Source organism: Triturus cristatus, chromosome 2_2, assembly GCF_964204655.1.
Source record: "Triturus cristatus chromosome 2_2, aTriCri1.1, whole genome shotgun sequence".
Taxonomy (NCBI): domain Eukaryota; kingdom Metazoa; phylum Chordata; class Amphibia; order Caudata; family Salamandridae; genus Triturus; species Triturus cristatus.
The window spans coordinates 563,663,075-563,688,103 of NC_140582.1; the positions used below are offsets into that span (position 1 = coordinate 563,663,075).

Sequence of the window (25,029 nt, forward strand, 5' to 3'; positions counted from 1 at the left end):
TTCGGTAATATGTTTTTCTAAATCATTAATTTCTTCTGTTAGTTTTTTGATGTGTTCCACAGCGGTGTCTATCCCAAGCACCATCCAATGCCTGGAACATGTAGTACCAATGTAGCTAAAGCTTTTTAAATACTTTTTAATATCTGTACAAACTCCTGGAATGTTCCTCACCTGGAGACCCACTGGAATAATGTCTCCCTCAAATATTCTGTGAGCATGTGAATCATCAATTGTAACCAAACATATTTATTCTTGCATTTCTTTAATTGTTCAGATAATCAAATGCTGGCTGGTGGCGAAGGCTCTGTAGTGTCAGAAAATAAAGATGGACCTTCTAGGATTCCCTTAATTTATTCATCTGAATATAGAGGAGCAGGATATGACATTATATTTTGTAGGGTAAAATGCACAAAGTAGGAAGAAAAGAGAGATGGGAATGCAGGAGGAAAAAGAAAAACCCACTTGGAGTAGTAGGAAATAGGATTATAGTTCTTGAAATTGGGCGATTGCTCTAAACGTATTTTGAAGAAACAAGGGCACCCAATCTATCTGGAAGCTCATGTGTACACCCCATCGACAGGGTACTTTCACCTCGACAACGTCTGCACTCTCCTATGCCTATCACCTCATCATGGCACGGTGTCCATAAATTCGCCCTCACTTGAAGCCGTGGTTTTTGGACCACTACCATTCCTCTTTGTGATGCTGCGCCCGTCACTGAACATCCTGCCTGCCATCAGTAAGGGCACTCTCCAACCCTACAGTACTTGATTTAATTCACGGCGTCCACTAATTAATTGCTCTCTCTCCCGATGTCCTGTTAGAATCCAACCTTCACCGGATCATACAATTCCTTCTTCTGGGCCGACCCCGATGCCCGCCTGCCAAAGCCATCCCAACAAGTAATCATCTTGAGCTAGGTCAGCACTAACTTTAAGGTTGGGGGGGATTACAATCCGTGACCATTTGACCATGGCTGACTCTTGTTTTCTCACTACCACTAATTGCCTCTTGACCTTATTTCCAAATTCAGATCCACATGGTATTTCCCTTCGCGACGTGGTAGCCTTATTCTTATCGGTGCCTGCATCTTTAGTCCCCATGGTTAGTCCTCATCTATGATTGGTTCACAGAAATTAGACTGTTTACCCTGCCGTTAATTTTTCCACTCACCATGCTCGGCTGATATTATCCCACATTTGGCATGTTCACCTCTATGTCCCATGAGCTGAATATCACCATGGCTATTACATTTTTAATCACTGAGTTACACTGATTAGCATGCCTTTCAAGTGGGCATGCCTCAAAAGACACAACCCTTTGCTTCATCTAATTTACTTTTTCTTTCTTCCCTTGTTCTTTTCTCCCCTGATCCTTCCCCTTCATCAGGCATCCTTCTCAGGCATCAATTGTAATGTCCTGATGATGATCCAATTACCTAGTTAAGAGATCGAAACGTCGTCGACTCCAGCACCTTGACAAAATTTCGACTTTCTTTTACTATAAAGTGCAATGGTGCTAAAGTGTATGTTCCTTGGGACACACATTGATGGGACTGAATGCAGAACAAATCAAAACATTCACCCCCAGTCAATAGATATGGGTTAAATCCATCATTCTTTTGCTCACTATGTCCCCCCAGTTTATGTGGGGGACCTGGCTTGGCAGTTCGGGCTGGATTGTTCCCATGAGGCACAGGGTCAAGACAGATATGCATATAGCCAGATCTAAACTGGGGTGGCATGGTGAGCAAAAGAATGATGGATTTAACACAGATCTCCTGACTGGGGGTGAATGTTTTGATTTGTTCTGCATTCTGTCCATCAAAGTGTGTCTTTTTCTTCCTCGCCCTAAGTGTGCCGGGTATGCCCTTACGTGGGTCCCAGGCTCACTGTGGGTCCCGTGCTCTCCATGCCACTGAAGTCAAACTATCCTAGCTGATGAGGGGTGAAACACCGAACCCGGTCCTAGGATGCGTGTTTCCAGTGCAGGGAGGACGTGACCTGGCAGTTACGGACTGGACTGTTCCCATGAGGTAAAGGGTCAAGACTGATTTGTATATGGCTAGGATCAAACTGGAGTGGCATGGTGAGCAAAATAATGATGGATTTAGGCCCAGATCTCTGTACAGGTGTGAATGTATGACATTGTTCTGCATTCTGTCCATCAATTGTTCTTTGTGAATGTGTATGTTCCTTGGCATAAATCACTTATCTGCATTTTGACCAATGTGTGCTATGCCCGAGTTTGGCAACCGGTTTTGTTTGTTGTAACTGGTCCCTCTTTTATGTTTTTGTGTATTTCTTATATTAAATTATAACATCCATCTGGATATATGACCATACAACGGCTGTTATCCTAGTTTCTTCAAAATACATCAGGATATGCAAGGCATACCTCAGCTCTCTTTCTGTGATTGGCTAGAGTGAATGCACAAGAGCCCAACTGTCAGCTAACCCAGACGTGTATTCTACAGACAGGCAGTAGCGAGAATAATTGAGAAAAAAATACCCACTTTCTAAAAGTGGCATTTTCAGAAACGCAACTTAAAAACCAACTTCTCCAAACCATGCATTTTTACATTGCGAGTTAAGAGACCCCAAAATCCAAATTTTTATATGTTCCCAATGGGAAATTACAAAAATGATATTTCAAGGCAATCCCCATGTTACCCTATGGGGAAGACAGACCTTGCAATAGTGAAAGGGAAGGTTTGGACCTGGCAAGTGGGTGCACTTGCCAGGTCGAAATGGCAGTTTAAAACTGCACAGACAGACACTGCAGTGGCAGGTCTGAGACATGGTTGTAGGGCTAATCTGGCACAATCAGTGCTGCAGGCCCACTTCTAGCATTTGATTTACAGACCCTGGGCACGCCTGATTCACTTTTTGGGGGACTTCCTAGTAAATTAAATATGTCACTCATGGATAAACCAACCACCAACACAATTTAGACAGAGAACACTTGCATTTTAGCAACAGATGAGCAGTTGTAAAGTACCCAGCATCCTAAAACCAACAAAGACAGTCAGAGAAAATAGGAGGAAGAAGACAAAATGTTTGGGGATATCCCTGCTAAAAGGCCAGGTCCAACACAAGTGTAATATAAGAAACAAAATATAGAAATTCACTACAAAAACAAAGTTCAAATCTAAGTTATAGATACTGCTCAAATGCAGAAAACAACATAAATTTGCTAGTTAAGGAATTAAATGCACATAATGCACACTGTAACTTGCGACACCCACCATGCATAAAACGCCCATTTGCAAACTGCACTGGAAAACAGGTAGTCAAGCAATAGATAAACAGGGGGTGTCATGAGTTACGATGTGTATTGTGAGTGGTGCATGCCAAAAGCTAAAGATTTCAGTGGTTTTCCCCATTTGAGCAGGAACAAAATCTTAATATGTAAATTTGTTTCTTTACTGAATACATGTATATGAATAAGTAAACATTCCTACAGTTTTCATGCCATTAAAAAATACCTTGTTGAAATTCTTAACTGCAAAGGCTAGTTATATTTCAGGAAAATATTATTCTCTTTCATTTAGGTAGAAGCGATCTACATTTCTAACTTGCAAGCGATTCTCCTGTTCTGTAGTAATCTTCATCAGGTAAACACATTCTCTTTCAAAGTTTAACAACCTCATTTAGCCATCTGAGAGCAGTGGTAGGAGATCCTCCGTTGCAACCAAAGTTCTTTTCTGAACAGTCGATGACCTCTTGTACACTGAGCTCTTCCAGTGAATGGCTTCTGATTGCATGAAGGGTTTCTATTGCCTCCACCACACTGAAGGCCCAGCAACTCCCACACTGAAAGACAAACAGTGTATTCAAGTTAACTTTCTACAGTGCCACTATCCATTATTAAAATGGCCATGAATTCAATACTATGTCACTTTATTTTGCTCATCACTGACACATTTATGAAAGGACAATAGCACTCCTAGGCCAGGGCCGAGATTAATGTCTGGCTCTGGAACCCGTATATGAAAATTAACAAAGGTGTTTTGTGACTCACAGCATTACCATGATCACCGCTGTTTCCCATTGAGGTTTGGCTGTGCAGACCAATCACTCTGAAACCATCCATCAATCAATCCATCACCACTAGTTTTGCGAGTCATCAAGAAACTCATCAACACTGAATCAAACTGTGACTAGGCTATGCATCCTCTCTGGAACCATAAATCAGAACGATTGGCAACAGTAGTTGTTGACCGAAGGTAACTAATTGTGGCCTATAAAGAGGAAGAAGCAAAGAAACGTGGCAAACACAATGCCAAATTAATTCTTCTGGCATTGTGAGACTTGGAGGCAGCAAGCCAATATTCACACAAATCCTGCTGCTATACACATATTACTAATCTCTCTACTCCAATACAACATTTAGATTAAATAAGGATGTGTTTAGAAGAGGTGTGCGCAGAATACATGTGAGTAGAGAAGCCAAATAGAGATGCTTATCATCTTTCCAACCACAGACCCATCACACCTGTCTTATATGGTGAAAACACTTTATAGTGTGCAGTCACTATGGACGCACCTGTAATCAAATGGCCTTGACAGACTTCCATTCAGATATCACACATCAGCTTTTTACCAAGACTGCTCTCCTAAACATGAGAGAAAAGATACTCAACTGCTCTGTTTATGGTCACTCTTGTGCATTCATAATATTGATTGTCTCAACCACCTTCATCACCACTGACCATCAGCTATTAGTCAAAAGACTGTCCTCTTCGACTCACACCAAAGGAGCTGTACAGTATTGATTTAATCTATTCCTTCAAAAGCACTCTAAGTTAAACTGTGACTATTAATCTCAACATAATTCGTAGCACATACTTAACAACCTCCTACATGTATTTTAATCAAGTTTTCACACCAAATATTGTACAGAAGTTACCACAATTCAGATACTAAAGATGATGAGCAAAAACTCCTAAATGAAGGAAACACCTGACTGTTCATACTTCTTGTCCTCTCAAAGGCATTTAACATGTTGGATCGCCTCTCAATTCTTAATGCCTCTCTAGGTGTAAGGCGTGTAGAAGAAGCTCAAAGGTGAAGGATTATGAGACTCCTGGAAAAAGGGAACTGAGAAAAATAATTGAAATCTTGAACTGCAATTCAAACGTTGTGATATATTGCCTGGTCTGTCCATGTGACAAAAAATATATTGGAAGTACGGTTCATTCGTCCAAGAAGCGAGTGTTGGAATATGCCTGGGCAATAACAAAAAAGATGAAACTTACCCTGTCTCTAGGCTTTTTGCGGAATCACATCAAAGCAGAAGTCAACTATTACGTTTCTTCTCCATTGACCAGATGCCACACAAAGACAGAGGAGGGTACAGGGTCAAATCTCTCAGGCAATTGGAATCCCGATATATAGTGGAGCTTAGAATGCGCACACCATGGGGCCTTAACAGTGAGGAGGAATTATGGACCCATATAGGCTAACCAAGAGAAATACTATTGCCCCCTACAAGGTACTCAGATTCTTTTGAGTAGTCACATTTTCACATTCATACATTTACGTACTTATTTTGAGTTAGTCAATAGCGGCATCCAATTTTCTTTGATATAGAACAACACCGGAGTTTTCCAAACTGATTGTCCTTTGATGAATGAAATTATCTACAATTATCTACAATAATTTGGTTAGAATACATCCAAAATAGAAGTTGATCGTAACATTTTCTTTTGGTAAAATGCAGCCCATTCGGGCTTGATTACCAATGCAGGAATTTAAATAATAGATGGTGCAACAGAGAATTTTGCTTTAACACTTTCTTGTTGTATTTTTCTTTAATGTATGCCCATCTAGGGCTTGATTGTAAATCAATGATTTTGAGTAAGCAGAAGGGGCAATGAATATGTAAAGCCTTGGAATACAACCACATGCTTCAAAATTAATGAGTTTGTTTTTAAGTATATTTTTATATACTTATACATGAGGGATTGATTGATACTAGACACATACACAAATATATTCCCTTCCATCTTGTGAGTTGCAGCCTACCTGTGCCCCAGATTGTAGTGAGCAGAGTCCAGGAAGTGGTAAGGAGGCAGACTAGTGCTGTCTCTTTCCTAAACAGTTTTTTAAAAAACGATTTTCTCTACCTGTGATTGCATCATCTTATTTTTCTCTTTTTAAATTTCTTTAACTGTCTTTGCCTGTGGTTGTTACAGTTTAAAATTGTAGTTTTAACTGCCAGTGATTGCATAATTTATCCCATGTTTTTGTGTTTAAACTGCCTGTGACTGCTTCCATTTAACCTGTTGAATTGAGGGATTTGCAGCCCAAACTCTGTAGTTTTTCCCTCTCATTCCCCGTGACTATTAGTTTTTCCCTCCAAATGTCTCCTTTGCTCTGTGCTAAGACCTGTATGTTGAGCAGTGCACCCTCAGCGACCAATTTGTGCTAACAAGTCAATTAAATCAGCCCCCCATTCCTCCCCTGATGTTGCAGGGATTCTGCTCATGCACAGAACTATGCGCAGTAAACCAGGACCTCAGTGAATAGCGGTGTACCAAAAACTCACCTCAATACCCAGAACCCCTATCCGACTAGCATCAGTGTCTCATTCGTTCTCCGTATCATCTCGAAGCTACCAATGATTTGACAACCCAGAACAAGTGACTTAGACTACTCTCAGGAATGTTGGGAATCAGAAACACCTTTTCGTTATTATTCTCATATCAGTCCACAACAAAAGTAATCAGAGACACAGTAAAGGTTAAAATGTTGATTTTTAACTACATGCCCTAAGATGCAGTACTTTGGCTAACATAAGCAGACAAATGATTTAAAACAAAATCATCAGAATTGTTACAATACCATAGAAAATGAAGGGAGAAATCATATTACAAATGATAGTGGGATAAAACCACCCTCCCTTCGCTAGTAAGCTAGTTTTATGAAACTAATAGAAGGTCTCTAGGCTTGAATGGGGAACCCCATACCGTAAATATCAGCTTAGGTGAATCACATCACAGGATCAGCTCTGCTCTGTGTCTGGAAAAGGTTTTCTCCAAGTGTCTGAATCATGCATGCAATTTTAAAGGCACCCGAGTTTCAGATATTTGCAGCTGTGTGCGTGTTATGGCTAGAGCGTGAGCCGATCAACCTGAATTTAAAAGCATACATTGTTATTTGACCGTGACAACTTCTGCACACAGTGTTCAGACTAAGGTCGCGGTGCACGTCTAAGGATGTGAACAACAGACCGTTCTCATGTGAGGAAAAAGCAAGCAATCAGTTTTTCTTGTAATAACAGCTACCTGCAGTGTCGTGTGCAAAAGCAGCAAAAGTGGCAAAATGGCATTTTACATCTAAGACGCATATGCTAACATAGCAATGTGTGTACATGGAACTCTGCCTCCACTACACCCTCCCTTGATCGGACCACGAACAAAATAGGGAACCAAAGTAGGAACGCAGAGTTCAAGTTCGATTGAGACAGAACCAAGTTCATGTATTGCCAATCCGTATAATTGGTAGTGACAGTTTGAAAACGTGTTCGAAAAAGCAAAAACATCTTGCAGAGGCTTGACAGAGCCTACATGTAGAGTAAAAACTAAATATATTTAAAAAATGGTTTTGGACGTGCGGAAGAAGGACTACTAACAATTTAACCCATCAACGTGTAGGCACAATAAGTAACAACTTCCTCCAACAGGAAGTCATTATAATGTTCTGTAAAAGATTCTGCCATCCAGTCTACCAAAGTAAATGAACATACATGTTCTTCGATAACTGGAGCCTCTAGCACAATCAGAGGACAACTTGCGTGTTCTTAAAGATAACTTCTCGCCAAGAAGTGATAAGCTGCCGCATAAAATATCCCAATTCCCTAGGACTCCATGTGCCGCTCCACAGGCCATATTCCAGATGCCAGAACAGTCCAATTGATGTGCCACTAAGGGACTCATTTGTCGATCATAATCCGGGGCAGGAGACGCCGAGTTCGACAGGCACAAATCCAGAGCCCATTCGAATGGACAATCTAGGCAATGGAAAACAGGTTGCACGCAAGTAAAGTAGGAGAACCGGAAGGATAATCCATAGGCTGCGCTTAAAGTGGCCAGTGGTAATGTTCCATAGTATTCTAGCATCCAGTTACGCAGTTGAAGCAGCCGGGGCAGGCTGTTGTGTGATACATATCGTGCAGCCATTGCGCAGCAAGCAGACCAACAGGAGCACACCAGCCGTGAGGGCAAGAATCAACGGAAGCACGCCGAAGACGCTGGAAAAAAATAGAATGAAAAAATGCCGGTATCACACCAAATATTGTTTGGAAGGAGGTCAAGAGGCCGGAGCCCACCACTTTGAAAAAATGCACCAAGCCAGTTGTTGACGAGGCATTGAATATAGTATGAATCGGAGCACCGGAATGAAGGGGGAGATCAGTATTCAGAAGTGCATGCACCTCTGTGCGGGTGGTTGCCACGTGAAGGACGACTGTTTCACGGGAGGAAGTCAGTGCGACTTCTTTCAAGGTTGGGATGGAAGGCCAGATGGATACATCCAGTCTCCCATGCGGGGGCGGGAAAAGGAAATTTTTACAGCAGACTACGCGTTGTGAGACAGTTACAATGTAGGGAATCCCCACTAGCATCCCGCAGCATGCCTCATTATTTAAAAGCAAATAGCTACCGTTAGCTAACAATGTAAAAGTGGGCGTAATCGCTGGCACATGATTTCCCTTCAGAATGCAAGCTAAATTCGGTGCCTGAAAGTTGCAGGCGCCATGCAATTGGATGTGCCTACAGACTACTGAGTGATCACGTGCAGAAGTGCATTCCTCTCCTTTCAAATAAACCTCTTTACCCTCTCTCATGCATCTGTATATAAATGGGAGTGACGAAACTTCATGCAGGAAAGCAGTGCCCAATGGTTCATATCTGCCTAGGGCATAATGTTTCATACATGAACTGAACTTAAACAATGGAAACGGCAAGGTGATTAAACCGTGGATAAGCCACACAGCAGAGTTCGATTCGGCCACAGAGAAAGGTAAAGGTTCTAACTTTTCAATATGCAGTAATGAGTATGTTGCATCTTTCATGGACATGAACTGTTGTTTTGCAGTCAGATTAAACGGCAGGAATAACGATGATGCATTCATGTAGTCCCAGGGAACTTTCCCAGCTTTCAATGTTTGCAAAGTCCATGCAAACTGCATTATAGAATGCAATTGATTTTGCCCATGGTATAAAACAGACATATCGTCCTGTACAATATCCACAACAGACGAAACAATATTATCTAATGTGTAAATTCTGGAAGAAAGGGTATTAATGCTATTATCGCTGACAGCTAGCACTTTTTCTAAATTTGCTTGATCAATAGCTCTTAATCTGGAAGCAGCTTCAATTTGAGATAATTTCCAAACTTCGATATAAATAGCATACACCCATCTTTTGGACCTGCCACCCACAGGACCCTTAACAAAATCATTCAAATCTACTTTGTCATGTAATTTTGATAAATGAAGTTTAACAGATGCCAAGGTGGAATGGTGCAGCCAGTTCTGACATAACTTCCCTACAGAATAGGTTGTAACAGAATGAGAAGATTCAAACCGGGGGTCCACTCTAACCTGTGTATAGCCAGGGTATAGACCCAGAAAACGATGTTGACAGGAATCTGAGCTCTTCTGCCATATCAACCATCCTTCAGGATCTAAGTTGGAAATGTTGAAGGATGTATTAGTAATATGTGACTGCAACGCATCAAGGGACAGATCTGTGTGATTATTCCATTTTGGATAAGCGCCCAGATCAGGAATAGATGGTGAATTAATCTTTTTTAGAAGTAGCCAATCCAAAGTAGGTGGATTGAAAAATGGTAGAATTCAAAAACAACATGTGGTTTGGGATAAGGCAAGCACGATGCAGAGCTTCTGTTCCTTGTACCTGCCATGCTTTAGAACCCCAAACAGATTTAAGATCAGTGGTATCTTTCCACAGCTCATAGCCCCCAATAGCCAATTCATCCATAAAGGACTTGGAATACAATAATTTAGTGTGGGTCAGTCTCACTTTGGAAGCTGTCTCAGCCGCTACTTTAAAATAAAAGGCTTCAGGTTCAGATACACTAAAATAAGTAAAATATGTAAAATTGTTCACTAGAGTTTTGGAGCTGCCTTCAATGGCTGCCGGGCAATGTTCCCATTGCGTATAATTAACAAAATTACTAACTGTATTTGCTTTATGCAGGAAATGATTGCCATAGTGTTGGTAGCAAAACAACTCCCCATAATTAGCTGTGTCTAAATACAAATCTTCAGCATCAAAAGCAGCATAATATTTCAAATCAGAAAAAAAAGCCTCTACGGCTTGGACATCCCAATCATCAGAGCAGATGTTTTGTTTAACAACATCCCCCATAGAAACACGAAGTACATTGGGGACATTAATCACCTCTGTGGGACCATGAATTTGAAATTCAACAGCATCCCATACAATCCCATCCAGCACAGGCCAGGCAGTAATATTCACAAAAGTCTGGTCCCTTTTCATGATGTGCGATGAGGAGTGGGGGGCCAAAGTTCCATCAATTAATCTATTTGCAGATCTTTCGGTGAGATAGTGTCCATTACACTAGACGGAAAAATACCACCACAAATCCAATGGACATAAACAAAAAAATACTTATGAGCACCAGCCAAATGTAAGTCCAAGCGGGAATGAAAAAATGTCTTTTAAACCAGGCAGCCAAAATAGAACTTTTCGATGGGGCATTGGAAGTCATAGAGTTAGTGTCAAATGAAAAATGAGACTGGTCAACTGCACTTGACTGTAAACCAGGCAATGACACATTTGTGGGATAAGTATACTCAGTATCTTCAGTAGGACCACCAGCCGGCGGAGGCTATAAAGGATTAGTAACTGTATGCATCTCGATGGCAATGTCAGGCCTGTTGGTAGTAGCCGGAGTCAAAACAGAATTTCTTAGCATTGCAGGACAAGAGACCGCTGGAGTCATACTAAGAAGAATCGGCCATTCGCTGTAGATTGACATTGTCAATGGAGATGTACCTGTTATCCTTGCAACCAGGAAGTGGAGGTAAAATGACTGTTCTTGTACCCTGCACGCCAAGCACTGGAACTGGACCCCGATAAGAGGGCCAAACTCCTTCTTGTTCTCCAGCTTCTCACGGACCAGGTCACCAACTCGAGGTAGCCAGCCGACTACCGGAATCTGAAGCGCAGCATCAGTTGTGGATGGCAAGTGCTCCTTTGCAAGACTGTCTCTGGTCTCTTGTAGATTCTGTAATACAGCACAGTGATCATCTACGTCAAAGGGTGCGGTTGACGCTGCCATGTCTAGACCATCAAGATCCGGGACAAACATCTTTATGCCAAAGAGCATTTCGTATGGGGTCCGCCCACCCAGAGACCTTCTAGAGAGATTATTAAGTGCACGTTGAACGCTATACAGATGGGCCAAGCAGTTCCTGCCAGTACCTAGAACCCTAGCTGTCAGGGATTGCTTTAAGTCACGGTTCATTCGCACCACAACACTATTGCCCTCAGGCCGGTATGGAGACGAAAATTTGACTTGGACCCCCAAAGATCTCATGGCTTCTTTGTACGCCTTAGAGGCGAACGCAGTACCTTGGTCAGAATGAAGGGTACAACATGCGAAAATTCCCACAAAGACACGCAAATCCCTGATGACAGTTCGAGCATCAGCACTCCGTTGTGGCCAGACCCAAAGAAAACGTGTGCACGAATCCACTGCAACTAAGATGCACTTATACGCAGTATCAGAGGAGAAAGGACCGCAGTGAACTAAATAAACGCATCCAAGTGGTTTATTAGATATGTACAACTGTGTTTGTGGTGGGCGCGCAGCAGTCGAAGGCTTAATCTGCTGGCAGATGTCACAATTAAGAACATAAGCTCAAGTCTGTTTATACAATCCTCACCACCAATAACGTTGTTGTAATAGAGTAACAGTCGCTGAAACGCCGGCATGTGCAGAAGCCATACCTTTGTGAGCTGCTGTTATCAAGGAAAGTCTGCAGTCCGCGTTGGGAATCAATCTGTCACCAACGTCGTTAATACTCACATAGGGAACTTTATCAGGACTTAAATGATAAGAGTATTAAGAAGGGAAACCTCTTGGGTAATTACTTCCCTTCTCTGTTGCAGCAATAGCTGCCAAGAGGTCATCATCAATCTTACTTTTGGATCTTGTAACTGCTGCTACTAGATATGTTGCCACTGCTATTTTCGATGCTTCATCAGCTAAGCTGTTTCCGACAGCGTGGACACCAACTTGCTGGTACCCAAGAGTATGAATTACATTCACGAGAGGAAGATGCTGTTTAATTTCTGCGACTCGAACCCAAAGCATTTTATGCTTGATTGTGCTACCTTTGGAATCCCGATACTCATTTTGAGAACAAAAGAATAAATAGTCGTTGAAAGACTGAACACAGTAAAAAGAGTCACTCACTATAAGAGTGGTCACTCGAGGATCAGCAAACTCCAGGGCAAGCACCAGAGCACGTAGCTCTGCCAACTGGCGGTACAATCACCCAATGACTGCGTGTGCATGACATCAGATTTGAATTCACCATTCACGAAAGTACCAGCCACTATTGCGCAGGCCGCTGAATAAGCATGCTTAGATTCCATTGCCGGTTGCGCCGAACCAATTCATACTGCAAGTGCTCCTGAGTCTGCAATGAGGCATCAAAGATGTAAGTGACATCCGGCTATGTCAAAGAAGTGGCCCATTGTATCCAACGTGGATGCAGAGTTTTAGAATTAGGCACACTGGCTTTCGATACTGCCTCTAGGGCAGGATACGGTATGACAACCAACATGCGTTTACCTTGCGACAGCGCTCTCTCCTTTAGAATCGCCATCTGCACTGCAGTCAAAACTTTCTCGACAGTGGAAAAGCGCATTTCAGCTGAAGATTACAAGTGTAATTTGCAAGCAATGGGGACTGTGTCGCCCTCATTGAACGTTAAGTAAGTGAAACCCACTGCGCCAGGCACAATTCTTATTACCAGGTTATTGTGGTTATCACGCGTCAGTAAGTAATTCGAAGCAAGAAGATCAGACTGCAAAGATTGCAAGATAGCTGAATGTTCTGGCAGCCAGCTCGATTTAGAAAAAGTAGGTTGTACCAAGGCATATAGCGGCTTGATACGCTGGGCATAGTCGGGAATGTAAGTACGCCCGAAATTTTAAAAACCCAGGAAAGATTGTAGTTTCTTCAGTGTTGTCGGAGCACGCAAACATGCACACTTCTCCAGGAAGTGAAGTGCTAATCCTCGGCCTTCGTTGTTGAGTTCATAGCCCAAAAACATCACTGTATACTCTGCAATGTGTGACTTTGCAAAGTTGAATTTGTAACCGAAGGCCGCAAACATGACAATGATGCGGTCAACGCGACACAGATGCAGCCATAATTTGTCTGTGAGATAGATGATATCAACATACGAGTACGCATCAGGGTCAATGCTCTCTAGCAGAGAGACTACACATGCAGCAAAGACACCTGGACTGTTTTTATAGTCCATGGCTAATCTTTTAAACTGTTTTTGTTTGCCGCCAGAAGTAAAGGCTGTCCATTGACTACTAATTGAGGACAGATTATGGCTATAAAAGCCATTGGAGATGTCAAGTGTGGTTTTAAACTGTGTTCTCACGAGACTATCAACGAGGGCAGAACTGTGGGTATTCTGTACGGCACAGGTCCGACAATGAGAGTTCAAATGCCGGTAATCTAAAACTAGGCGGTACGACCCATCAGGTTTAGTTACAGTGAATAGAGGATTATTCATGGGTGACACACGTTTCAATAACACCTTGATATTCCAATTGTTCAAGGATTTCTGTGATGTGAGATATAGCTTTGCGGCGCATGGGAAATTGGAGTTGCGGCTAGGGTATAGACGGTAATGGAATCTCATGGCTTGGTGACAACCTGTCCCACCCAACCTGAGTACGGTACAACGCCGGAGCAAGTACCTGAGCCCACTCTTCTGCAAAGTTCTGAATATCATCAGGGCTCGAAAAATGTACTCGCCCGCTCGCAAATGCGAGTCAATTTCTTTCAGGGCGAGACAGTTTTCAGGCCTACTTGACCGGCCTGGCGAGTGAGCTCCTCATTCCCAGCCAGCCGGCCGAATACCTACACACATTAACCTGTTAAGTGATATCAGTACGGGCGAAGCGGGCAGAGAAGGAAAAGGACTCAGTCTTTTCCTTCGTGCCCAAAGAAGACAAAGACATTGTCTAGTTCCCCTGCTGCTGGCAGCTGCGCCCCACCCCCTTTTTGTTCCCTCTCTCTCTTCCCTCTCTTACTGTCGCCTCATGCTCATTTAGTAAAACCAAGACTTCAAGAAAAGCATATTACCTTCTCTTTCCTCCTTTCGTTTATTTGCTCCCTTGTGAAATGGATCCAAAAAAGAAAAACACTTGCTGGATACGTCGGCTTTTTCTGACATTATTCAATTTCAAGTGCAGCCTCGGGGTGGAGAGAAATAAAACATTCAAAATATGAAAAAAAACTAACTAGCTAAAGCAAGACAGAGTGGTTGAAAGGTGGCCAGATAATCCAGATTGAGTTATTCACCCCTAAACACATTAGCGCCACTTTACAGTGTTTGCCAGTGAAGCGCTACTTTCGTTTTCTCCTAGCTCTTTGAACAACATTGTTTTTCATAGGTGGGAAAGTGCACTATTCCTGGAGGTACTGAAATACCTGCTTGATGGGTGATTTGGAAAACAAAATGCATACTGTGGCTCTGTATTCACAAATGTGTTCTTTTTATACCACATTGCTTACGTTTTGTAAGGATATAAGCAATGGGCATTGAAACGGGCCCCTTCTGGACCCTGTAGTCATGGACTTAACTTTTCAGGCAAAAGCACTCACTAATTTCTGAATAATGAGTGTAAAAAGAAAAAGGTAACCATGTTGTTCCTGGTTACATTTCACATGCTTTACTTAATATTGCATTCTCCGAGTGTTTGCTTTTTCTAGGATGTTGTTAAATTTTTTTTAGGCAGCATATTGCTCCTAATTAGTGTGTAATTTGAATTGAGTCGCATCCAGGTGTTTATAGCGGGTCAGTGCAGTGCAAGTTTCTCTCGATGGGGCAGTCTGGTGTTCAGTGGAGGAGAGGATGTGGCACTAAGGTCAGACCTGCTGAATTTGGAACTGGGGAACCAGGTTCAGTCTTCATGACCAGTCCACCAGACCACTCTCCCTGAGGGAGCACATTCCCATGCTAAACCTTAGAAGGCCCCATAAGATCTTAAAAGCCCTGGTGTCTTAGCACCAGCAGGTGGACCCTAGCAGTGGCAAGTGTAGGTTAACCTTGAAGGCCTGTACACCACAATTAATTCTGAAGTTCACCTCCAGTCTTGAAGGCAGGCCTATGAAGCAGCACACCATAGAGTGACAGTGACTCTGTCACTGAGGTCACAGGACCCTTGAGCATGTGTTTATCTGGGGCCGTACTCCGATATGTTTAAGGTACAGCGGTGTACCCGAGTACTGCTAAGAGTGTCTTTTTTTGCAGATTTATATAGCGCTTACTCGACCCGAAGTTATTGGAGTGCTTAACATGAGCACCAGTTATGGTACACAAGGACACACTCATTTTTGTTAGGCACGGGGAGATTAAGTGATTTGCCCAGAATGACAGGATGTTGAGTCGCCGGGGCCGTAATCTAGTATGTTAAGGTACAGCGTTAAACCGGAGTACTGCTAAGAGTATTCATCCGGGGCCACGCTCTAGTATGTTTAATGTACAGTAGTGTACCCGAGTACTGCTGAGAGTGTTTATCCAAGGCAGTGCTCGTAACTTTAAAAACATTTCAGTGAGAATAGTAATGAGGCAAAAAAATTCGATCATGTCTTAATGGTCATAGATCAACGGCGCTGCAAATGTTTTAAAGAAAATTTGTATGCAACCAATTTGTGGGTCAAGTGCATTGATGTTCGGTCGAGTAGAAAATTCTAGTCACTAGACCTGCAGGTCAAGTAAGATTTTTAAGATTTGTCGAGCCCTGCTGATCCTTCGGCACAGTGTGCGCGAAGGATGGAAGGATTACTTCCTCCCCTCTAGGAGCGGCCAGAACGAAAGCTGGGGGCCAGTCCGCCTCTGCTAACAGAATGTCATAAGTAGAGGTCAGATTTTCCCCCAAAATCCCTTTTATGGTACGTTGTATGTCACCTTCTATTAAAAGGACTATGTCATGTAGTTGGTCAGGGGGAGCCACTCTAGTATCAGCAGTTTCTACAGTAATAAATGTATCAGTTGCTGTCACCTTCAGATACGGACGCAGTGCTTGCCGCACTACTGTAACCTCTGCCACGCTGTCGAGCAGCGTTAGTGCCCATGTCAGGTTCTGAAGCTGCGTTCTCACTATCTGTGACATACCTCGCTGTTAGTGCAGCAACTTTCTTCTTTTGAAACGGGGGTCTTTGTCATGCAAACTCGTCCTGCTTGCCTTTACCGTCAGTCTGGTGGGGCTGCTCGCGTCCTTGTTGGGCACCCAGACCTTTGCCACATTCTCCTACACCGGACTGTAAGACCGATGTTTCCTGAGAAGAACGAGGAGAACGTTGTTCAGGAACCTGAAATCTATCAGGAGACCTAGTCCTAGTGCGATCGCGCAAATCATATGTGCGTTCAGTAGTCACTTGAACCGGCGACGCGGGACGAGACCCCTGTTTCTGTTGCTGCTTCCCCTGTTTTTTAGCTTTCCAATTTTGTTTAGGAAAAGCTGGACGTTCCTCTTTAGAAGACGTCCCTGTCTTAGTTTGCGGTTGCGTAGTTGTTGTCTGAACAAAAGGCTTAACCCCTAAACTATTGCGGTCAATGGTCTTATATGCCTTCGCAATAATCTTTGGTAACTGCCGGGGTTTATTGACGTCATGGACGAGGCACATCGCATTTGACACTTGAAAGTTAACTGCATCTCCCTTGACGTTAGCAAGGATGAGCGTGGTAACTACGTCAAACACGCTGACAAGCCTCATTCCTAAATCGACCGCTGCATCCGGACCGTGTTGATCATGAACTCGTTTGATTAGGGAGGGCAGTACAGCCATAGACGGGGTGCCGAAGCATTTCGAGTAGACTGCTGCAAACACCTTACCCCAATTATCACAATCAGCTACCTCTGAGACCAAGTCTTTTTGCAAACTAATGGTGAGAATCCTGTGTTTTTCCACAGGACTAGAATTCGGAAAAACTGCTTCCAGTTGGTCAAATTTCTCAGCAAGCCAATAAGGCATATCGTCCTTATTTTGGGGGCGCTTGCCCATTACCGAATTAACCATGACGGGACTAATAGTAATCCGGGCCGGGCCAGCTGGTGCCCTTACCTGGACATTGCGTGAAACGTATTGCACTAAAGCCCGATGTACCATAATCAGGGCGGTATGGAGTTGACGTAACTCATCCACCGTGGCTTGCAAATAACGTGGATGTGGTGTAAACCCGGTCAATACTGGCCAAGTGGCCCCTGGAATGGACAATGACCCAAACGAACCGGTGTAACCGTGTGGGGGAGGGCGCCATTGAACCAAATACGATGCTGCCAAGCGAAATTGGAACTTCCTGTGTCCTATATGGCGTGTAATTTGCCGGGACTGCTCTAGGAGTGTATGAGTGAAACGTACCATCGTCCGCATTCACCTCCCGCAAGGTAACCCAAGAGTAAAATAGCTCATAGGGATGCGATGTGTCGGCACTCACTACAAAGATAATAGACATCCCATCGTCAGACACCCCGAACTGCATCAAATGACGCCGGAGAGGTGCGCGACTATGCGCTGCAATAGCGACTTCAGTCATAAGGACACAGAGAAGAAAAACAATCTATAATAACTGTAGCACAAAAAGAGTACAAGATAAAATGAAACCTTTTTAATGGTCAAGCTTGAGAGAACCTATATATTAACTATGTAGGTAGGCTAAAACCGTCAGTCCCGCTATCCGGAAACAAGAGTGAGGGTATCGTGGACTAATATAAGCACTACTAAGGCGCCTCAATCATAGGACCAAACGTTAGGTGCGCCATGTTGCAGGGATTCTGCTCATGCACAGAACTATGCGCAGGAAACCAGGACCTCAGTAAATTGCGGTGAACCAAAAACTCACCTCAGTACCCAGAACACCTATCCGAATAGCATCAGTGTCTCATTCGTTCTACGTATCATCTCAAAGCTACCAATGATTAGACAACCCAGAACAAGCGACTTAGAATACTCTCAGGAATGGTGAGAATCAGAAACACCTTTTAGTTATTATTCTCATATGTAAATGTAAATGGATACTTGTATAGCGCACTACTCACCCGCAAGGGTCTCAAGGCGCTTGTACGAATACCGCTGTGGAACCCATCCTGGCTTTCCCTGTGAGGCGTCCACTCCTGGGCACCCCCAAGGTGGAGGCCAGGCATCCTTAGCGTTGTGGGGGCCATTGTGGAGATTAAGCAAGCTATTGCCCAGAGTTGCAGAGTGGGACTCCATGATTGGAATGGCACCGAGGCGAGAATTATCAGGTCCGTGGAATTTTTGAGCCCAAGACCCATCGAGGCGGGGAATTGAACTCTGGTCCCGGGCTAGACCTCTGCATCAGGGTCTGCCACTCTAATCATTGAGCCACACTTCTCCACGACAGTCCACAACAAGAGCAATCAGAGACACGGTAAAGTTTAAAAGATGCAGTACTTTGGCTAACATAAGCAGACAAATGATTAAAACCAAAATCAGCAGCATTGTTACAATACCATAGAAAATGAAGGGAGAAATCATATTACAAATGATAGTGGGATAAAGCCACCCTCCCTTCGCTAGTAAGCTAGTTTTATGAAACTAATAGAAGGTCTCTAGGCTTGAATGGGGAACCACATACCGTAAATATCAGCTTAGGTAAATCACATCACATTACAGGATCAGCTCTGCTCTGTGTCTGGAAAAGGTTTTCTCCAAGTGTCTGAATCATGCATACAAATGCAATAATAAAGGCACCCGAGTTTCAGATATTTGCAGTTGTGTGCGTGTTATGGCTAGAGCGTGGGCCGATCAACCTGAATTCAAGAGCATACATTTTTATTTGACCTTGATGGCTTCTGCACACAGTGTTCAGACTAAGGTCGCAGTGCACGTCTAGAGATGTGAACAACAGACCGTTCTCATGTGAAGAAAAAGCAAGCAAGCAGTTTTTCTTGCAATAACAGCTACCTGCAGTGTCATGTGCGAAAGCAGCAAAAGTGGCAAGATGGCGTTTTACATCTAAGACGCTTATGCTAACATAGCAACGTGTGTACATGGAACTCCGTCTCCACTACACTGAGACAGTAGTAATGTGCTGTAAACTGTTTAAGGAAAATGCTACTTACCAGTATGCGTCTGTTCTTGGCATGTAGAGCTGCAGATCCACACACTTAGCATTAGATCGCCATCTGGTGTTGGGCCCGGATGCTTGCACCTTGTTGTTGTCTTGGAAGAAGTCTTTGTAGTCACGAGATAGGTGACTCCTCCCTTGGACGATAGTGCGCATGGGCATCGACTCCATCCTCAGATTGTTTTTCGCCATGATGGAGTTAGTAGAATAAAAAGAGATGTCCATGTGTGTATATCTAAGTAAGATAGAACTGGAACAGATACAGGTCCCGGGGAGGTGGGTGGGCGTGTGTGGATCTGCAGCTCTATATGCCAAGAACATATACATACTGGTAAGTAGCATTTCCCGTTCGAGGCATATGAGCTGCAGATCACACACTTAGCATTGACTGTACGGCAGTGTCTCCCCTAGCGGTGGTCACCTGTATCGGTTGAAGTAGTTTGAAAGAGAGTTTTAAGAACAGCTTGGCCTACGGAAGCTTGTTGGTTGGCTTGCACGTCAACACAATAGTGTTTAGTGAAGGTGTGTGTGGTAGACCATGTCGCTGCCTTATACATTTCTTCTAGGGGAATGTTCCCTAATAAAGCCATGGAAGCCCCTAGTTTGCGTGTGGAATGCGCTCAAGGGGGAATTGTTAATGTGCGTTTAGCCTTTTGGTAGCATATTTGGATACATTTAACAATCCACCGTGCAATCCCAGATTTGGAGATGGGGTTACCTTTATGAGGTGGGGAGAAAGCTACAAACAATGGTTTTGTCTTGCGAAAGGATTTAGTTCGGTCAATGTAATAAAGTAGGGCTCTTTTGACATCTAGCGTGTGGAGAGCTCTCTCTGCTACAGAGACTGGGTTTTAAAAAAACACTGGTAGCTCCACTGATTGGTTAAGGTGAAATGCAGAGATGACTTTAGGAAGGAATTTTGGATTTGTTCTGAGAACCACTTTGTTACGATGCATTTGTAAGAAGGGTTCTTGTATGGTTAAAGCCTGGATCTCACTCACCCTTCTGAGAGACGTGATTGCAATAAGGAAAGCTACTTTCCATGTGAGGAACTGAAGTTCACATTTGTGTAGAGGTTCAAACGGGGGTCCCATGAGCCTAGTAAGTACAATGTTGAGATTCCATACTGGAGAGGGTGGTAATCTGGGAGGAATGATCCTTTTAAGGCCCTCCATAAAAGCTTTAATTGCTGGGACCCTAAAAAGTGACAAGTGTTGTCTGTTTTGTAAGTAAGCGGCAAGTGCTGCTAGATGTAGGCGAATGGATGAGTATGCTAAATTACGTCTTTGCAAGTGCAGTAAGTAGCAAATGATGTTCTGGATGGACGCATCTAGTGGATTGATATGATTGTTATTGCAGTAAATGGCAAATCTCTTCCATTTTGCTGCATAGCAAGCTCTGGTGGTTGGGTGCCTGGCTTCTTTATTGATGTTCATACAGTCCGGTGGAAGGTTAAGGTAACCGAATTCTAGGACTTCAGGAGCCTGATCACCAGATTTATTTGAGTTGGATCGGGGTGCCTTATCACTCCATGGTTCTGCGTTAGTAGTGATGGGGAAAGGCGTAGTTTTTGGTGTGGGACTAGTGAGAATTCCAGTGTGTTGTGAACCACGGTTGGCATGCCCATGTGGGAGCCACTAGGATAATTTTTAGACATTGTTGTCGGAGCTTGCGTACCACTAGTGGAATCAGTGGGAGTGGCGGAAAAGCGTACGCAAATCTGCCTGACGAGTTCATTCATATCGCATTGCCCTTTGACAGTGGGCGTGGAAACCTTGCGGCATAGGTTGGGCATTTTGCGTTTGTGTGTGGCCAACAGATCTATGTCTGGTTGGCCCCACATTTGGAAAAATGGTAGAAGAATTTGTGGATGTAGTTCCCATTCGTGAATCTGTTGTGTCTGTTGACTTAACAGATCTGCAATCTGATTGTGAACTCATGGAAGGTGTTCTGCAAGCAGGTGTATGTTTTGTGGGATGGCCCACCTCCAAATGTTCTGTGCTAGCTGAGACAGCTGTAGAGAATGTGTACCACCTTGTTTCCATATGTAATACATGGCTGTCATGTCTGTCCGGATGAGGACAGCCTTGTTCTGTACATGAAATTTGAATGATTTTAAAGCTAGGAATATTGCTGGCAGTTCCAGATGATTGATATGGAGCACTTTTTGTTGAGTGGTCCATTTGCCTTGAGTTGTGTGATTGAGGAGGTGTGCTCCCCATCCTGTGAGTGATGCGTCTGTTGTTAGTACTATCTGTGGAACAGGCTTGAGGAACGGCCGCCCTTTGGATAAGTTTGTTGTGTTCCACCACTGCAGAGAGCGATGTGTGTGGCTGTCCACCAACACCAGATCTGACAGTTGCCCGTGAGCCTGATTCTACTGATGTGCCAGACATTCCTATAAGGGACGCATCTGAAGTCTTGCATAAGTTACAATAAATATGCAAGATGCCATCATGCCTATGAGGTGCATGAACACTGGCTGGGAGAGGGTGTTGGGCTTGAAATATGTTGATGAGAGCTTGTATACTGGCTATCCTGGCTGGACTGGGATATGCTAGAGCTGTGGAAGTATTTATTGTGGCACCTAAGTATTGATGTACATGAGAGGGTTGGAGTTGCGACTTGGTATAGTTGATTGTGAACCCCAAGTTGGGCAGTGTTTGGACGGTTTGATGAGTGTGTTGAACACACTGGTTGAATGATTTGGCTTTTATTAGCCAGTCATCCAGATATGGGAAGACATGGATTTGTTGTCTTCTTAGGTGTGCTGCTACCACTGCTAGATATTTGGTAAATACTCTGGGAGCGGTGGCGACTCCGAATGGAAGGACTTTGAACTGATAGTGTTGTCCGTCCACTAAAAACCTTAGATTCTTCCTGTGAGCAGCATGTATGGGAATGTGGAAGGAGGCGTCCTTGAGATCTAGTGTGGCAAAGAAGTCTTGTTGTTGGAGTAGTGGAAGCACTTGTTGGAGAGTGATCATGTGAAAATGATCTGAGTGTATGTACAGATTGAGGGGTCTGAGGTCGAGTATTGGCCTTAGGGTCCCATCCTTTTTGGGGATAAGGAAATACAGGGAATAAACCCCTGTTCTGTGATGTAGTAATGGGACTGGCTCTATGGCCTGCTTTTGAAGCAGTGAGAGAACTTCCTGTCTTAAAAGTGTCAGATGTTCTGCGGACATTGGATGTTGTTTGGGTGGTATGTTTGGGGGGGTAGCTGTAAGTTCCAGGCAGTAACCATATTGGATAATTTGTCTTACCCCACTTGTCTGTTGTGATGGATTCCCAGGCAGGAAGTGTGATAATCTTTCCCCGACTGGAGTGGCATGGTCTGGGGGGAGTGGAGGGAAGTCACAGTTTAGCAGCAGGGGTAGGTGCAAGTGTTGTTGTTACCTCGGCCTCTCCCCCTATTGTTATTCCCTCTGTATCCTCCTCTAAAATATCCTTTATTGGGGGATGTTTGGGTGGTGTTTTTAAAAGAAGAGGAGGTATCTGCGCCCATGTATTTGGAGGCTCCTCTATAAAAGGAGCCACGAAAGGAGCCACGCATTTGCGGAGACTGTAATGCTCCCATGGACTTAGCAGTCTCTGTGTCTTTCTTCATCTTTTCAAGAGCAGTGTCTACAGCCGGCCCAAAAAGTTGTTAATTGAACGTCTGGTTTAGAATGGTTGTCAGGACCTCTTGTTTAAAGCCTGAAATGTGTAGCCAGGCATGTCGTCTGAGCAATACACTGGTATTAATAGACCTAGAGGCAGTGTAAGCTGCATCAAGGGCACATTTAATTGAGGCATTTGTTATTAGTTTGCCCTCTTGGATTAAATAGTTTGCCTGTGTTTCATATTGGTCGGGCAAATGCTGTAATAGGGTTTCCAGCTGCTCATAATGGGCCCTATCATATCAAGCCAGCAGTGCTTGAGTGTTGGCTATGCGCCATAGATTGGCCGCCTGCTCAGCTACTCTTTTGCCAGATGCATCTGTTAATTTGGATTCTTTATCCGGAGGTGATGCATCCCCAGAGGTTTGTGAATTGGCACGCATCCTAGCGTTGGAAACCACTAGTGAATCCAGGGGCAGCTATCCTTTGATGTACGCAGGGTCATCAGGGGCAGAGATATATATATATATATATATATATATATTTTTTTTTTTACAATCGATCCTAGGATTAAGAATCCTGGCTCGTATGGGATCTTTGAATACGCCAGGGGCATGTTTAATGACCCCTTTGAACATTGGTAATATTTGTACAGTTTTTGGGACTGTTCAAAGGCATCTAAAAGGAAATCCTCCTCTACTGTGTCTGAGTGCCTTGTCACACCGTGAAAAACGGCAGCACTATTGATCAACTGTCCAAAACCAATGTTATCGTCTGGGGGAGATGGTTTTGTTGGGTATGGTTGAGGGCTTGGGACGTCTGGTAGATCTATTGGGTAATTCCAATCATCCTGTGGTGGCTCGTCTGGATCCGTGAACAGATCATTGGGGTCTCCCCCAACCCCTAAGTCATCATCATCATCACCATCATCTGGTGGTGGTGTATGTGGTGGAGAAGTTACAGGCAGAGGTGGCGTAACAGGTTTAGGGAGAGGAAGGGGGTTAGAAGGAAGTACAGGAGAAGAAGGAGGAATAGGTGATGTAGCAGAGTCCTTCTTCTTGACAGGCACTGGAGGGGCGTGTGCTGTGTCTAACTTCCTCTTCCTGCATGGCCCAGCTGTGACATGTCCTGTTTGAGGGTTAATGTAGATTTTTTTCTGTCTGGGATCGACAAGATCTGGGTGAAAGAGTTCCTCCACAACCGCTTTCGGCACCGATTTGTTTCAGTTCGGAGCGGGGTTGTTGTTGAGTTTTTTGCTCTTTGGCCTTAGGAGGCGTGGTAGAATCCTTAAGCTTGTTCTTCGGTTCCGAAGGTTTTGGTTTCGGAGCAGAGGTGTGATCCTTAGGCTTAGAAGTGTTCGAAGCCGGTTTATCTATGGGCCTCGAGGTGTTCAGGGCCGGTTTGTCTTTGGGCGTGGAAGAAGTCAGAGCCGATTTCGGAGCCGAGTGTTCTTTCGGTTTTGGAGCCGAAGGTGCCGGTGGGACTATTACATGCGGTTTGCTCGGTCCTGTGCTACCGGAAGGCTTGTCTTTTTTCTTCGTTGCCGGGCCCCGGGGCGGGGCATCTGAAGTGTGTTTTCGGTCGCGACAGGGGCCAACAGGCGAAGTCTTGACCAGTGCCTTCTGTTTCGGTGGTGGGGTTGAGGAAGGGACAGTAGTACTCACTCGTTGACCAGGAGTGATGGGGTCGTCCGAGTCTTCTGCCTCTGACATGATTTCCAGATGTTCGGAATCTTCTTCTGGGACATCTGGATCCTCGTTGAAGATGTTCTCTGGTTCCAAAGCTGATCTCTGCGCCATGATGTGTCGTTGAGCCCGAAGATCTCGAATAGTCTTTTTTGATCGAAAAGAGGCGCAGGCTGGGCAGCTGGACTCGTCGTGTTCTGGCGAGAGGCACAGGTTGCAGACCTTATGATGGTCACTGTGTGGAAATTTCGCTCCACACTGGGGGCATTTTTTTAACTGCGTCCTTTCCATGAGCCGTAGGCCTTACGGCGTCGATAGGCCCAGCGGCCCGCGTC

At 44.1% G+C, this 25,029-nt stretch overlaps 1 protein-coding gene across 1 annotated transcript in view; it reads right to left on the minus strand.

Moving 5' to 3' along the window:
- Positions 1-25,029, minus strand: part of CTSO (cathepsin O) — a 114,897-nt gene that overhangs the window by 43,186 nt on the left and 46,682 nt on the right. The window contains exon 4 of the mRNA XM_085641716.1: positions 3,648-3,815. Coding sequence (XP_085497842.1) covers positions 3,648-3,815 — 168 coding nt within the window. The remainder of the gene's footprint in view (positions 1-3,647; positions 3,816-25,029) is intronic.